Source organism: Aotus nancymaae, unplaced genomic scaffold (assembly GCF_030222135.1).
Source record: "Aotus nancymaae isolate 86718 unplaced genomic scaffold, 86718_ANA_hifiasm-v0.15.2.pri h1tg000012l, whole genome shotgun sequence".
In the NCBI taxonomy this organism is placed as follows: domain Eukaryota; kingdom Metazoa; phylum Chordata; class Mammalia; order Primates; family Aotidae; genus Aotus; species Aotus nancymaae.
In genome coordinates, this window is record NW_026988423.1 from 15,231,323 (window position 1) to 15,245,565 (window position 14,243).

A 14,243-nucleotide genomic window follows, 5' to 3' on the forward strand; every position below is an offset into this window, starting at 1 on the left:
CTTTGCCAGGGAGTGTTTAGGTAGAATACACCGAGCCCATATCTCTGCTGCCCTGTAGGCCTTTTGCTAGTTCCTCAAGTGTTGAAAGCCCCTGCGTTGAAGTAGTCTGCCAGGACTTGAAACTTGGCTTTGTTAGGGATTGTCTGACGTGTCTAACGTCGTCAGTCCTTAGGAAGCCAGTTTACCCATTTGCACGTTGAAGATAATAACAGTTTAAACCTCCTACGGTTAATTGAAGGATAGATGAGTTAGTACAGCGATACAGGTAGTCTTGTGCCTGGCATGTAGCGAGGGCTCTGTAGATATCACCTGGTAGCTGCAGCAACAGCCGCCTCCGGCCGCCTCTTAGGCTCACAGTGTTAAGAGGGTTTTGTATTAAATATTGCAAGATGGGACCAATTTCTCCCAAATGTGTTGAAGTTTTAGGTTCTTGGGCATATTTGTTTTCGGAGACACTCCTAAGATATACTACAGATGAAATTTACACATAATTTCAGAGGCTAACAACATGGTGGAGATTTATATAATGCATATCTCTCAAATATAATGCATATCTCTCAACAGCTCTTTGACCGCATGATGTAGGGTAGTAGGAATCAAGAGCTAGAGGAAGAGTGTGTTGGATTTGTATGCTGCTTTTTCTAGTTTGTTCTTGAGAAGGTCCCTGAGAGCAGGGCCTAGGACTTTCAGTCATCATTTCCCCACGACTCCCGGTATCTAACGGGTGCTCCATACGTTTTTGTTGCGTGAACTTTGGGGGAAATCGGGGAGAAGGTAAGCCAGATATATTTGTTCCTGTTTCCTCTGCACTTCCCTGCCTTTGACCCGTGCGGGTGCCTTGCTTTCTATTATACAATAGATGAGTTTTGGACAATTGTATACATTGGGACAGATATTGAACATGTGTAACTGGTATAAGGGAACACGAATGTTTTTGTAGTAATTGGGAGTTGTCTCTCTCAGATTTGTTTGGATTTGGATATGTCAGGTTGTCTTAAAGGGGAACACATCTATTTCCTCATAATCCTGCTGCCCTCTTCATTGTGGTCTTATAATTCCTCTTACAGACTTTGAAGCTACAACTAGATTTCCCAGTTCTTACTGTGTTAATGAGACTTGTGCTGTCCAATACGGTAGCTACTAATCACATATGGCTATTGATGTTTAAGATCATTAAAGGTAAATAAAATTAAAGGTTCAATCTCCTAGTTATACTAGCTACATTTCAAGTACTCAGTAGCTACATGTGGGTAGTGGACATTTTATTGGACATTGCAGGTATGTGGAGAACACCTTTGTTAGTGCACAGAGTTCTTATGGACAGACAGAGCAGTTCTAGAAACTAGTTCTTTGAAGTTTAACAACTCAATAAGCTTTATCAGTCATTGAGAGTCAGAAAAACCCCTTTTACTCTAAAATACCGTGACACAATACTTTATATTTTGCAGTGATTTAGGTTACAAAGAACTTTCACGTGTATTATTTCACATGACTCTTAAGACAGTTCTATGAGGTAGGGAGGATAGATAAATGGGAATAAAACTTTCATATTAGGCCGGGTGCAGTGGCTCATGCCTATAATCCCAGCACTTTGGGAGACTGAGGCGGGTGGATCACGAGGTCAAGAGATCGAGACCATCCTGGTCAACATGGTGAAACCCCATCTCTACTAAAAATATAAAAAAATTAGCTGGGCATGGTGGCGCGTGCCTGTAGTCCTAGCTACTCGGGAGGCTGAGGCAGGAGAATTGCTTGAACCCAGGAGGCGGAGGTTGTGGTGAGCCGAGATCGCGCCATTGCACTCCAGCCTGGGTAACAAGAGTGAAACTCCGTCTCAAAAAAAAAAAAAAAAATTTCATATTAATTTGTTGGCAAAACTAGGACTAGAACTCAAGAAGTTTTTGTTGATTTTTGAAAAAAATTTTAATTTCTATTTGTTTTAAAAATTTCAGTAGTTTTTGGGGCACAGGTGGTGTTTGGTTAATGGGTGAGTTCTTTAGTGGTGATTTTGGAGGTTTTGGTGCACGCTTCACCCGAGTGCAGTGGTGCCATCGTGGCTCACTGCAACCTCTGCCTCCTAGGTTCAAGCGATTCTCATGCCTCAGCCGCCTGAATTGCTGAGATTACAGGTGCGTGCCACCACACTCGCACGGTGTTTTGGTAGAGATGAGGTTTCACCATGTTGACCAGCCTGGTCTCGAACTCCTGGCCTCAAGTGATCTGCCTGCCTCAGCCTTCCTAAGTATTGAGATTACAGGCATAAACCACTGCTCCCGGCCTAGTGTCTACAGCTTCCGACTCTTAGGTTCCATACTCTTTCAACTGAAGAATTACCTTTTTCTCTCATTTCCAGTTCCTCTCCTGTTCTTTGGTAAACCTGTTAATACTCTTACTTGGTAGTTGTTTTGTAAGGCTGTACGCCTTTAATACAGACCAGCAGGTTCGGCTTCTTAGCAAAAGGGCTTGGTCTTTAAATAAAAGTTATTAATCAGCGTTTGTTGAATTCTACTCTGTGTTACGTATTTTGCATACATTGTCAGAACTATAAGATGAATGTCCTGATTTTATAGAGGATGAGGCTGATGTAAAAGAGATTTCAAATTCCTTTGCTGTAAGCTTAGCTCTGGAGTGCTTCAGAAGAACAGCAACACTAAAACCTCTGGCTTTCAGTAGTGTTTATAAATGATGGAATTCTTTCTAATGTGCTTCCTGTAGCTTTAGCTACCAGGCTTTCATTGATGTCAAATCTCTAGACTTCTCTGCTGGGCTCAGACCCATACCCATATTTCCATCTGGCTTGTGGACATTCTTATCTAGCTTTTTCACTGTTGAATTCAGCAGGTCTAAGCTTGAACTTATTTCCATCTTCCCCAAAGCTCCTTTGCTTCCTGTCTTATTTATTTATTTAGAGACGGGGTCTCGCTATGTTGCCCAGGCTGGAGTGCAGTGGCTTTTCACAGGCGTGATCTCACTACTGATCAGCACGGGAGTTTTGACCTGCTCCGTTTCGGGCCTGGGCCGGTTCACCCCTCCTTGCTTCCTGTCTTAAACCTAGGTTAAATGGTACCACCTAATTGTGTGAGCTGGAAATCCCAGTGTTTTTCTTCCTCCCTTTTCAGTTTATCTTATGTAGATGATCACTAAAATTTGGTCTACCTCCTGGATGTTTATTAAGTCACTGTGTTCTCTGTCCTTGCTTAGTTTATGGTCTTTTGATAACCTCTAGAGTGATCTTTCTGCCTCCTGGGTATTTTCATTCTCAGCCATTCTACTTTGAAAAAAATGGCAGTTGTCTTGTTGAAAATCATGAATAATGTGTGGGAATACTAGTTTTAAAGCATTTTTGGCTGTGAAAAAAAGTTGGAGAGCACAGGCCGTTTTGAGGAACATTCCCATACATATATACACCCTTTTGATGAGTTTTAATTAATAGAATCCTGGTTCTTTCCAGTGTTATAATATTAAGGAGGGCTTCAGTTGCCTCATTTGTGAAATGGGATCACTGGACTTGATAATTTTCAAGATAGTTATGGCTCTGAAATTATTTAATTCTGAGTTTTACTTGAAGATGTAGTTGATGGGCTCTTGCCATCTATTGGTAGTAGTAAGAATAACAACTCATTATTTTAAGTTGAGAATCTTTTTAAATGTGAGGTAAAAATTAAAATGAACAATGGTGGAGGAATAAGGATCTAGTTGCTAGTATAATGTCTTTTCTCAAGTTTTGGAGGGATGTTTGTGAGAAGTGAAAGAATTTAAAGTCCGCTAGCTGATAGCTAACAAACTATCTTATAAAACATGTAGGGAGGTATTAATCTTACAGATTCAAACAAATAAAAAACTTTTTCTAGGCCCTTTGATTTGTAAGTATATAATGTAGACTGAAATGAGATGTCAAATACACAGAAAACTATTAAACAACTTCTCTCAACAACAGTATTCTATGTAGCACTTGCACAGTAGTCGCCCTATTGAGAGCAGAACGATTTGCTTTTTTTTTTTGGAGACAGAGTTTCACTCTACCCCCTAGGCTGGAGTGCAGCAGTGTGATCTTGGCTCACGGCAACCTCTGCCTTCTGGGTTCAAGCAATTCTTCTGCCTCAGCCTCCTGAGTAGCTGGAATTATAGGCATGTGCCACGATGCCCAGCTAATTTTTGTATTTTTTTTTTCATTTCTTTTTTTTTTTTATTGCATTTTAGGTTTGGGGGCACATGTGAAAAACATGCAAGGTTGTTGCATAGGTGCATACGTGGCAGTGTGATTTGCTGCCTTCCTCCCCTTCACCTATATCTGGCATTTCTCCCCATGCTATCCCTCCTAACTCCCCACCCCCCCCACTGTCCTCCCCACTCCCCGCCAACAGACCCCAGTGTATAGTGCTCCCCTCCCTGTGTCCATGTGTTCTCATTGTTCAGCACCCGCCTATGAATGAGAACATGTGGTGTTTGATTTTGTGTTCTTGTGTCAGTTTGCTGAGAATGATGGTTTCCAGGTTCATCCATGTCCCCACAAGGGACGTGAACTCATCGTTTTTGATGGCTGCATAATATTCCATGGTGTATATGTGCCACATTTTTCCTGTCCAGTCTATCATCGATGGGCATTTGGGTTGGTTCCAGGTCTTTGCTATTGTAAACTGTGCTGAATGTTCATTGCAGCACAGTTTACAATAGCAATTTTTGTATTTTTAGTAGAGACAAGTTTCGCCCTGTTGGCCAGGCTGGAGTGCAGTGGTGCAATCATATTCTACTGCAGCCTCCTCTTCCTCCTGGGTTGAAGGGATCCTCCCATCTCAGCTTCCCAATTAGCTGGGCCTGCAGGTCATATTACTACACCTGGCTAATTATTTTATTTTTTGTAAAGGGGGGATCTTGCTATGTTGCCAAGGCTGGTCTCAAACCCCTGGCCTCAAACAATCTTCCCACATCAGCTTCTCAAAGTACTGGGAATACAGGTGCAAGCCACTGCACCATCTTTTATGAGAGTAAAATAGACTTCATGAGTGATAATAATTGCCAAATGTCTTGTAACTGACTATTAGGGAGACATACACTGAGGCCACCAGGTGGCCTTGACCGGGTAGTCATTGCCATTTCCCGTAAGGTAGTAGAGCTTATTACCTGGTAGGTGGGTAGATATATATGCCTTTGATGTGTCATGCCTTCTTCCCAAATAAACTTTGGAAAGAAAAGAAAATACTTTCGGCTAGGCATAGTGGCTCAGACCTGTAATCTCAGAGTTTTAGGAGGCCAAGTTGAGAGGACTGCTTGAGGCTAAGATCTGAGACCAGTTGAGCAACATAGTGACACTCTGTCACTATAAAAAATAAAAATAAAAAAATTATCCAGGTGTGGTGCTGGGCACCTGTAGTCCCATCTGCTCTGGAGGCTTTATAGGCTTTTAAACTAATTATTTTAAATTATGTTTTGAAATTACTAAAAATATTAAAGGACTGCTTTCTTTTCCAGCTCAGAAGATAAAATAACAGTCCACTTTGTAAACCGTGATGGTGAAACATTAACAACCAAAGGAAAAATTGGTGATTCTCTGCTAGATGTTGTGGTTGAAAATAATCTAGATATTGATGGCTTTGGTGAGTATGAAACATTTCTTAAAATGCGTAAGTGAAACTGTTAGGTTTCAAATTTTTTTTTGAAGAAGTTTAACCTATAACATGCTAGGTAAAATATTAACATTTAGAATATGTTAGTGTTATATTCTTATTTATAAAGAATAATAGAGTGACACTGTTCTGTTCTTTGTACACTTAAATAACTCGTGGCCAGAAATCTGCCATAAGATAAGGCCTCTTTACCTTACTGTTTACATGTGTGATGCAAAGCTGATGGTAGGGAGTACAGTTAAAAGATACCAGGTTAGACAGAAAAAAATGTGATAGCACAGAGGGGTATTTAAATATCTTGAATGTCAGCTCACCTTCCTAGGAAAGGTAACTTATCCTAGAAAGTGCTTTGTTTAGAAAGTTTTCGTTTTTAGACTTCTGACCATATGCCTTAACTACACGTGCAAATCCGGTGTTCTGCAACTGCCCTTTTACACTTCCTCAGGCGTACCCTGTATATCACCTGTCAGTTTTGTTCAAGCACTGTGTGCCTAGGATAGGAGCTCTCAAAGCGGGTTTCCTTGACCATTAGCATGAGTGTCACCTAGTAAATACAGATTTTCAGACACTTCTCTCCCGCCTGCCACCCCTGCCCCAGACACACTGAGTCACAAAGTCTGGGATAGGCCCAGCATTGTGTATTTTAACAGCTGTCTGTGTGATTTTGATGCATGTTCAAGTTTGAGAACCACTAGTCTGGAATAAGGTTCAAGGAACATATCTGACTAGGCTTCTTTCAAGGCATAGTTCACATTACACTTGTAAAAACTATTTCTAGATCAGAATTAATTTCTCTTTCTTCGGTTTCCCCAGGATGTATTAAATCTACCTCTCTTTGTTAATGCTTATAACAGTTTTCTTTTTTAGAGAGACTGGACCTCTCTCTTATTAGATTACTTGTTTTTGAAAGACTGTTAGGTAACCTCATGGAGTAGACTTTGTTCAGAGTAGGCACTCAATAATATTTGCTGAATATCTTTTTTTTTTTTATTTTTTTGAGACAGGGTCTCCCTCTGTCACCCAGGCTGGAGTGCAGTGGTGTAATCACAGCTTACTGAAGCCTTGACCTTCTGGGCTCCAGTGATCCTCCTGACTCTGTCTCCGGAGTAGCTGGGATTACATGTGTGAGCCACCATGCCCAGCCTTGAATATCTAAATCTACTTTTTTTTTTGCTAGTTTTAAAATAATTATAACAACTAGAATTTGAGTGTATGCTACATTCCAGTGTATGTTAAATGAGGTAGATTTTTTGTTTTAGTCTCCCTTTGATAGTTGAAGAAACTGAGTCTCATGGAAATTTATTTTCCCTGGTTATGCATACAGCAAGTGAGAGGGCTAAGACTCAAACCTGTCTTGAAGTCAAGATGTGTATCTCATTGTGGTTTTGATTTGCGTTTCTCTGGTGATTAGTGATGTTGAACATTTTTTCATATGTTTATTGGCTGCTTTTATGTCTATTTCTTTTTTGTTTTTGAGACCGAGTCTCACTCCGTCACCCAGGCTGGAGTACAGTGGTGCAATCTTGCCTCACCACAACCTCTGCCTCCTGGGTTCAAGTGATTCTCCTGACTCTGTCTCCTGAGTAGCTGGGACTTCAGGTGCTTGCCACCATGCTTGGATAATTTTTTGTATTTTTAGTAGAGATAGGATTTCACCATGTTAGCCAGGATGGTTTCGATCTCTTGACCTCATGATCTACATGCCTTGGCCTCCCAAAGTGCTGGGATATCAGGCATGAGCCACTGTGCCCAGCTGTCTGCTGTCTGTGTCTTCTTTTGAGTGGTGTCTGTCCATGTCTTTTTTTTTTTTTCTAACTTTAATTTAGATTCAGTGAGTACATGTGCAGGTTTTTTTTTTTTTTTTTTTTTTTTTTTGAGACGGAGTTTCGCTCTTGTTACCCAGGCTGGAGTGCAATGGCGCCATCTCGGCTCACCGCAACCTCCGCCTCCTGGGTTCAGGCAATTCTCCTGCCTCAGCCTCCTGAGTAGCTGGGATTACAGGCACGAGCCACCATGCCCAGCTAATTTTTTGTATTAGTAGAGACGGGGTTTCACCATGTTGACCAGGATGGTCTCGATCTCTTGACCTCGTGATCCACCCACCTCGGCCTCCCAAAGTGCTGGGATTGCAGGCTTGAGCCACTGCGCCCAGCCTATGTGCAGGTTTTTTAAATGGATGTATCGTGTGATGCTGAAGTCTGGGGCATGAATAGTCCCGTCACCCAGGTAGTACACATAATAACCAATAGATAGTTTTTCATCCTTGCCCCTCTCCCTTCCCACTCTGGTAGTCCCCAGTATCTACTGTTCCCAACTTTATGTCCATAGGACTCAGTATTTAGCTCACACTTAAAAGTGAGAACACTTTGCTTTCCTGGTTCTGTGTTAATTTGCTTAGGATAATGACCTTGAGCTGTATTCTTGTTGCTGGAAAGGACATAGTTTTGTTCTTTTTTATGGCTACATATTCCGTGGTATATATGCACTACATTTTCTTTATCCAGTCCTCTGTTGACGGGCACCCAGATTGATTCCATATCTTTGCTATTATGAATAGTGCTGAGGTAAACATACAAGAGCATGTGTCTTTTGGTAGAATGATTTGTTTTCTCCTGGGTATGTACCCAGTAATGGGATTGCTTGGTTGAATGGTAGTTCCATTTTTAGTTCTTTGAGAAATCTCCAAACTGCTTTTCCGCAGTGACTTAACTAATTTACGTTCCCACCAGCACTGTATAAATGTTTCCGTTTCTCTGCAGCCTTGCCAACATGTGTCATTTTTTTACTTTTTAATGATATTCTTTTTTTTTTTTTAATTTTTTTTTAAGCAGACCGTCGTAAGGCCCCGGCTGGAGTGCCGATGACCCCGACTTTTTAATGATCTTCTTTATGACTGGTGCAATATGGTATCTCATTGTGGTTTTGATTTGCAAAGTGAAGTATTTTGTCATGTTTCATGTTTGTTGGCCACTTGTATGTCTTCTTTTTTTAAATATTTATTTATTTAATTTGAGACAAATTCTCACTGTCACCCAGGCTGGAGTAAAGTGGTGCAATTTCAGCTCACTGCAACCTCTGTGTCCTGAATTCAAGCAATTGTTGTGCCTCTGTCTCCTGAGTAGCTTGAATTACAAGGGTGCACCACCATGCCCAGCTAATTTTTGTATTTTTGGTAGAGACAGGGTTTCACCATGTTGGCCAGGCTGGTCTGGAACTCCTGACCTCAAGCAGTCTGCCCATCTTGGCCTCCCAAGTGCTAGGATTACAGGTGTAAGCCACTACGCCTGACTACTGCCCACTTTTTTTTCCCCAAGATGGAATCTCACTCTGTTGCCCAGGCTGGAGTGCAGTGGTGTGATCTCGGCTCACTGCAACCTTTGCTTCCTGTGTTAAAGCAATTCTTCTGCCTCAGCCTCCTGAGTAGCTGGGATTACAGGTACATACCACCATGGCTGGCTATTTGTTTTGTATTTTTAGTAGAGATGGAGTTTCACCATGTTGGCCAGGTTGGTCTTGAAATCCTGACCTTGTGATCCGCCTGACTTGGGCTCCACACGTGCTAGGATTACAGGTGTGAACCACCGTGCCCAGCCCTCTGCCCACTTTTTAATGAGGTTATTTGTTTTTTGCTTATTGATTTAAGTTCCCTATAGATTCTAGATATTAGACCTTTGTTGGATGCATAGTTTGTGAATATTTTCTCCCATTTTGTAGGGTGTTTACTTTGTTGATAGTTTCTTTTAATGTGCCGAGGCTGTTTAATTAGGTCCCACTTGTCAATTTTTGTTTTTGTTGCTGTTGCTTTTGAGGACTTATTCATAAAAATTCTTTGCCAGCGCCAGTTTCCAGGAGAGCATTTCTGAGGTTTTCTTCTAGGATTTTTGCAGTTTTAGGTCTTATATTTAAGTAATCTATTTTGAGTTAAATTTTGTATACAGTGATAGGTAGGGGCTAGTTTCATTCTTCTGCAGGTAACAGCCAGCTCTCCAGCACCATTTATTGAATAGGGAGTTCCTTCCTCATTGTTTATTTTTGTTGACTTAGTCAGATATCAGATTTTCTAGATGAATGACTTTATTTCTCAGTTCTCTATTCTGTTCCTTTGGTCTGTGTGTCCAGGTTGTCTAGTTTGTGTGCATAGGGGTGTTCATAATAGTCTCTAGGATCTTTGTATCTTTATGGGATTGGTTGTGATGCCATCTTTGTAATTTCTGATTGTGCTTATTTGGATCATCTCTTTTTTTTTTCTGTTAGTTTAGCTAGTGGGCTGTCCATTTTGTTAATTCTTTCAAAAAACCAACTTTCAGTTTTGTTGATCCTTTGTGTAGATTTCTGGGTCTCAGTTTTATTCAGTTCTGCTCTGAGTTTAGTTATTTTTTTTATTCTGCTAGCTTTGAGGTTCTTGTTTTTCAAGTTCTTCTAGATATAATGTTAGATAGTTAATTTGAAATCTTTCTAACTTCTCAATGTAGGTGTTCAGTGTTCTAAACTTTCATCTGAACACTGCTTTTGCTGAATCCCAGAGATTTTGGTATCTCGTGTCTCTGGTTTCATTTATTTCAAAGAATTTTTTATTTCTCTCATATGGTGGAGCCACTTTAGCTGGTAGAAATATTTCCTGATCTTTGACAGAAGTGGGTAAACCATGCTGTGGTTTGTGTGCATTGGAACTTGTGGCTTTTATGCTGTTGAAAAGTTTAAATCTTCATATCTCATAACAGTGTTAACTAAAGTTTCATTTAGTGATGGTGTGGTACTGAAATATATCCCAAATTAATAATGTTAGAATGGCTGCTAAACATGATCCAACACTGAAAAAGCCTGAACAATCAGTCTGACATTTGGTGCTGTTTATTTAGAAGTAGATACTGTATAGACAAAAGTACTTACAAAATAGGATTTTAAAAAGGCATTAAAGTAGGATTTTTTTTTTTTTTTCCTGAGACAGAGTCTTGCTCTGTCGCCCAGGCTGGAGTGCAGTGGTGCGATCTTGGCTCACTGCAAGCTCCGCCTCCCAGGTTCAAGCACTTCTCCTGCCTCAGCCTCCCGAATAGCTGGAATTACAGGTGTGTGCCACTGTGCCTGGCTACTTTTTGTATTTTTAGTAGAGGTAGGGTTTCACCGTGTTGGCCAGGCTGTTCTCGAACTCCTGACCTCAGGTGATCCCCCCTGCCTAGGCATCCCAAAGTGCTGGGATTACAGGCATGAGCCAGAGCACCTGGCCTAAAGTAGGAATATTTTTAAGCTCACAAAAAAAATCTCTTGGTCAAGGGTAATGGAAAACAATACTGGTCATATGGTCTGACTGTGTCCACACCCAAATCTCATCTTGAATTCCCACATGTTGCAGGAGGGACCTGGTGGGTGGTAATTGAATCCTGGGAGCAGGTCTTTCTTATGCTGTTCTCGTGTTAGTGAATAAGTCTCATGAGATATGACAGTTTTATAAGGGGGAGTTTCCCTGCACAAGCTGTCTGTTTGCCTGCTGCCATCTGTGTAAGGTATGACTTGCTCCTCTTTGCCTTCCGCCAGGATTGTGAGGCTTCCTCAGCCACGTGGAACTGTAAGTCCATTAAACCCTTTTTCCTGTATAAATTACCCAGTTTTTTCATGTATGTCTTTGTCAGCAGTGTGAAAATGGACTAATACAGCAAATTGGTACCAGGAGTGGTGTGCTACTGAAAAGATACCTGAAAATGTGCAAGTGACTTTGGAACTGGGTAACAGGCAGAGGTTGGAATGGTTTGGAGGGTTCAGGAGAAGACAGGAAAATATGGGAAAGTTTGGAACTCCCTAGAGATTTGTGGAATGGCTTTGGCCAAAATGCTGATAATGATATGGACAATGAAATTCAGGCTGAGGTGGTCTCAGATGGAGATGAGGAACTTGTTGGGAATTGGAGTAAAGGTGACTCTTGCTATGTTTTAGCAAAGAGACTGGTGGCATTTTGCCACTGCCCTAGAGATTTGTGGAACTTTGAACTTGAGAAAGATGACTTAGGGTATCTGGCAGAAGAAGTTTCCAAGCAGCAAAACATTAAAGAGGTGACTTGGATGCTGTTAAAGGCATTCAGTTTTTAAAGGGAAACAGAACATAAAAAAAGTTAGGAAAATTTGCAGCCTGGCAATGCGATAGAGAAGAAAATCCCATTTTCTGAGGAGAAATTCAAGCTGGGTGCAGAAATTTGCATAAAGAACAAGGAACTGAATGTTAATCCCTGAGACACTGGGGAAAATGTTCCAGGGCATGTCAGAGATCTTCATGGCAGCTCCTTCCATCACAGGTCCAAAGGCGTAGGAGGGAAAAGTGGTTTAATGGGCCAGGCCCAGAGCCTCCTTGCTGTGTGCAGCCTAGGGACTTGGTGCCCGGCATCCTAGCTGCTCCAGCCATGGCTGAAAGGGACCAACATAGAGCTAAGGCCATGGCTTCAGAGGGTAGAAGCCTCAAGCCTTGGCAGCTTCCATGTGGTGGTGAGCCTGCCAGTGTACAGAAGTCAAGAACTGGGGTTTGGAAACCTCTGCCTAGATTTCAAAGGATGTATGGAAATGCCTAGATTTCCAGGCAGAAATTTGCTGCCGGGGGGGGAGGGCTCTCATGGAGAACTTCTCCTAGGGCAGTACAGAAGGGAAATGTGGGGTTGCAGCCCTCACAACAGTGTCCCTACTGGGACATTGCCTAGTGGAGCTGTGAGAAAAGGGTCATTGTCCTCCAGACCTCAGAATGGTAGATCCACTGACAACTTGTACTGTATACCTAAAAAAGCCATAGACACTCAATGCCAGACCATGAAAGCAGCCGGGAGGGAGGCTGAATCTTGCAAAGCCACAGGGGGGTGGAGCTGCCCAAGACCATGGGAACCCACCTCTTGCATCAGTGTAACCTGGATGTGAGACCTGGAGTCAAAGGAGATCATTTTGGAGCAATAAGATTTGACTGCCTCACTGGATTTTGGACTTGCATGGGATCTGTAGCGCCTTAGTTTTGGCCAAATTCTCCCATTTGGAATGAGTGTATTTACCCAATGCCTGTACCTCCATTGTATCTAGGAAGTAACTAAATTGCTTTTGATTTTATAGGCCCATAGGTAGAAGGGACTTGCCTTGTCTTGGATAAGACTTTGGACTGTGGACTTTTGAATTAATGCTAAAATGAGTTAAGACTGTTGGAAAGGCATGATTGGTTTTGAAATGTGAGGACATGAGATTTGGGAGGGACCAGGGGCAGAATAATATGGTCTGGCCATGTCCCCACCCAGATCTCATCTTGAATTCCCATGTGTTGTGGGAGGGACCTGGTGGGAGGTAATTGAATCTTGGGGGCAGGTCTTTCCCATGCTGTTCTCGTGATAGTGATTTAGTCTCCTGATATCTGACAGTTTTATAAGGTGGAGGTTCCGTGCACAAGCTCTCTTTTTGCCTGCTGCCATCCATGTAAGACGTGACTTGTAAGGAGCCAATGTATGTAGCTAGGCCTGGAGAAAAAAAAAAAAGAAGTAAGACATGACTTGTTCCTTCTTGCCTTCCGCCAGGATTGTAAGACTTCCCCAGCCATTGTGGAACTGTAAGTTGATTAAACCCTTTTTCCTGTATAAATTACCTAGTTTCAGGTGTGTCTTTATCAGCAGCATGAAAATGGACTAATACAACTGGTTCCATAGTTGCAGGCACAGAACTGTGGCATGAACATCAACCTTCAATGGCTGATGTTTATAGGTGGTGAAAATTCATCTTTACTCCTCCCTGCCCTACCCCCTACCGTTTTTTTTCTGTAAGAAATTTATCTCAACTTAACTTTTAAATTATGTGAAGATTTCAGCACTAGCGTCTCTTGTATAAAAAAAGACAATTAGTTTTAGATTATCTTCCCTCCCCACCACACCATTTAACATATTGTCTGTTGTTTTTTGACTTTTTAATAATATCCTTTTTTTTTTTTTGAGATGGAGTTTCGCTCTTGTTGCCTAGGCTGGAATGCAGTGGCGTGATCTTGACTCACTGCAACCTCCGCCTCCCTGGTTTAAGAGATTCTCCTGCCTCAGCCTCCTGAGTAGCTGGAATTACAGGTTCCCACCACCATGCCCAGCTAATTAAAAAAAATGGTTTTAGTAGAGACAGGGTTTCACCATGCTGTCCAGGCTGGATTTGAACTCCTGACCTCAAGTGATCTACCCGCCTTGGCCTCTAAAAGTGCTAGTATTACAGGTGTGAGCCACTGCACTTGGCCAACAGCTAATATCCTTTTTGACTGGTGTGAGATGATATCTCATTGCATTTCTGTGATGATTAGTGATGTGGAACATTTTTTCATGTTTGTTGGCTGCTTGTATGGCTTTTCTTGAGAAGTATCTGTTCATATCCTTTGCCTGTTTTTTAAAGAGGTTGTTTTTTGCTTGTTGATTTAAGTTCCCTATAGATTCTGGATGTTAGAACTTTGTGGGATACATAGTTGGTGAATATTTTCTCCCACTCGGTAGGTTGCCTGTTTACTTTGTTGACAATTTATTTTGCTGTCTAGAAGCTCTTTGCTTAATTAGTTCCCACTTATCAATTTTTGCTTTTGTTGGAATTGCTTTTGGGGACTTAGTCAAAAATCCTTTACCAATCCAATATCTAGAAGAGT

At 41.6% G+C, this 14,243-nt stretch overlaps 1 protein-coding gene across 1 annotated transcript in view; it reads left to right on the top strand.

The window, feature by feature from the left end:
- The window catches only part of FDX1 (ferredoxin 1), a 36,125-nt gene that overhangs the window by 665 nt on the left and 21,217 nt on the right, over positions 1 to 14,243 (top strand). Inside the window, exon 2 of the mRNA XM_021671114.2 lies at positions 5,470 to 5,594. Coding sequence (XP_021526789.2) covers positions 5,470 to 5,594 — 125 coding nt within the window. The remainder of the gene's footprint in view (positions 1 to 5,469; positions 5,595 to 14,243) is intronic.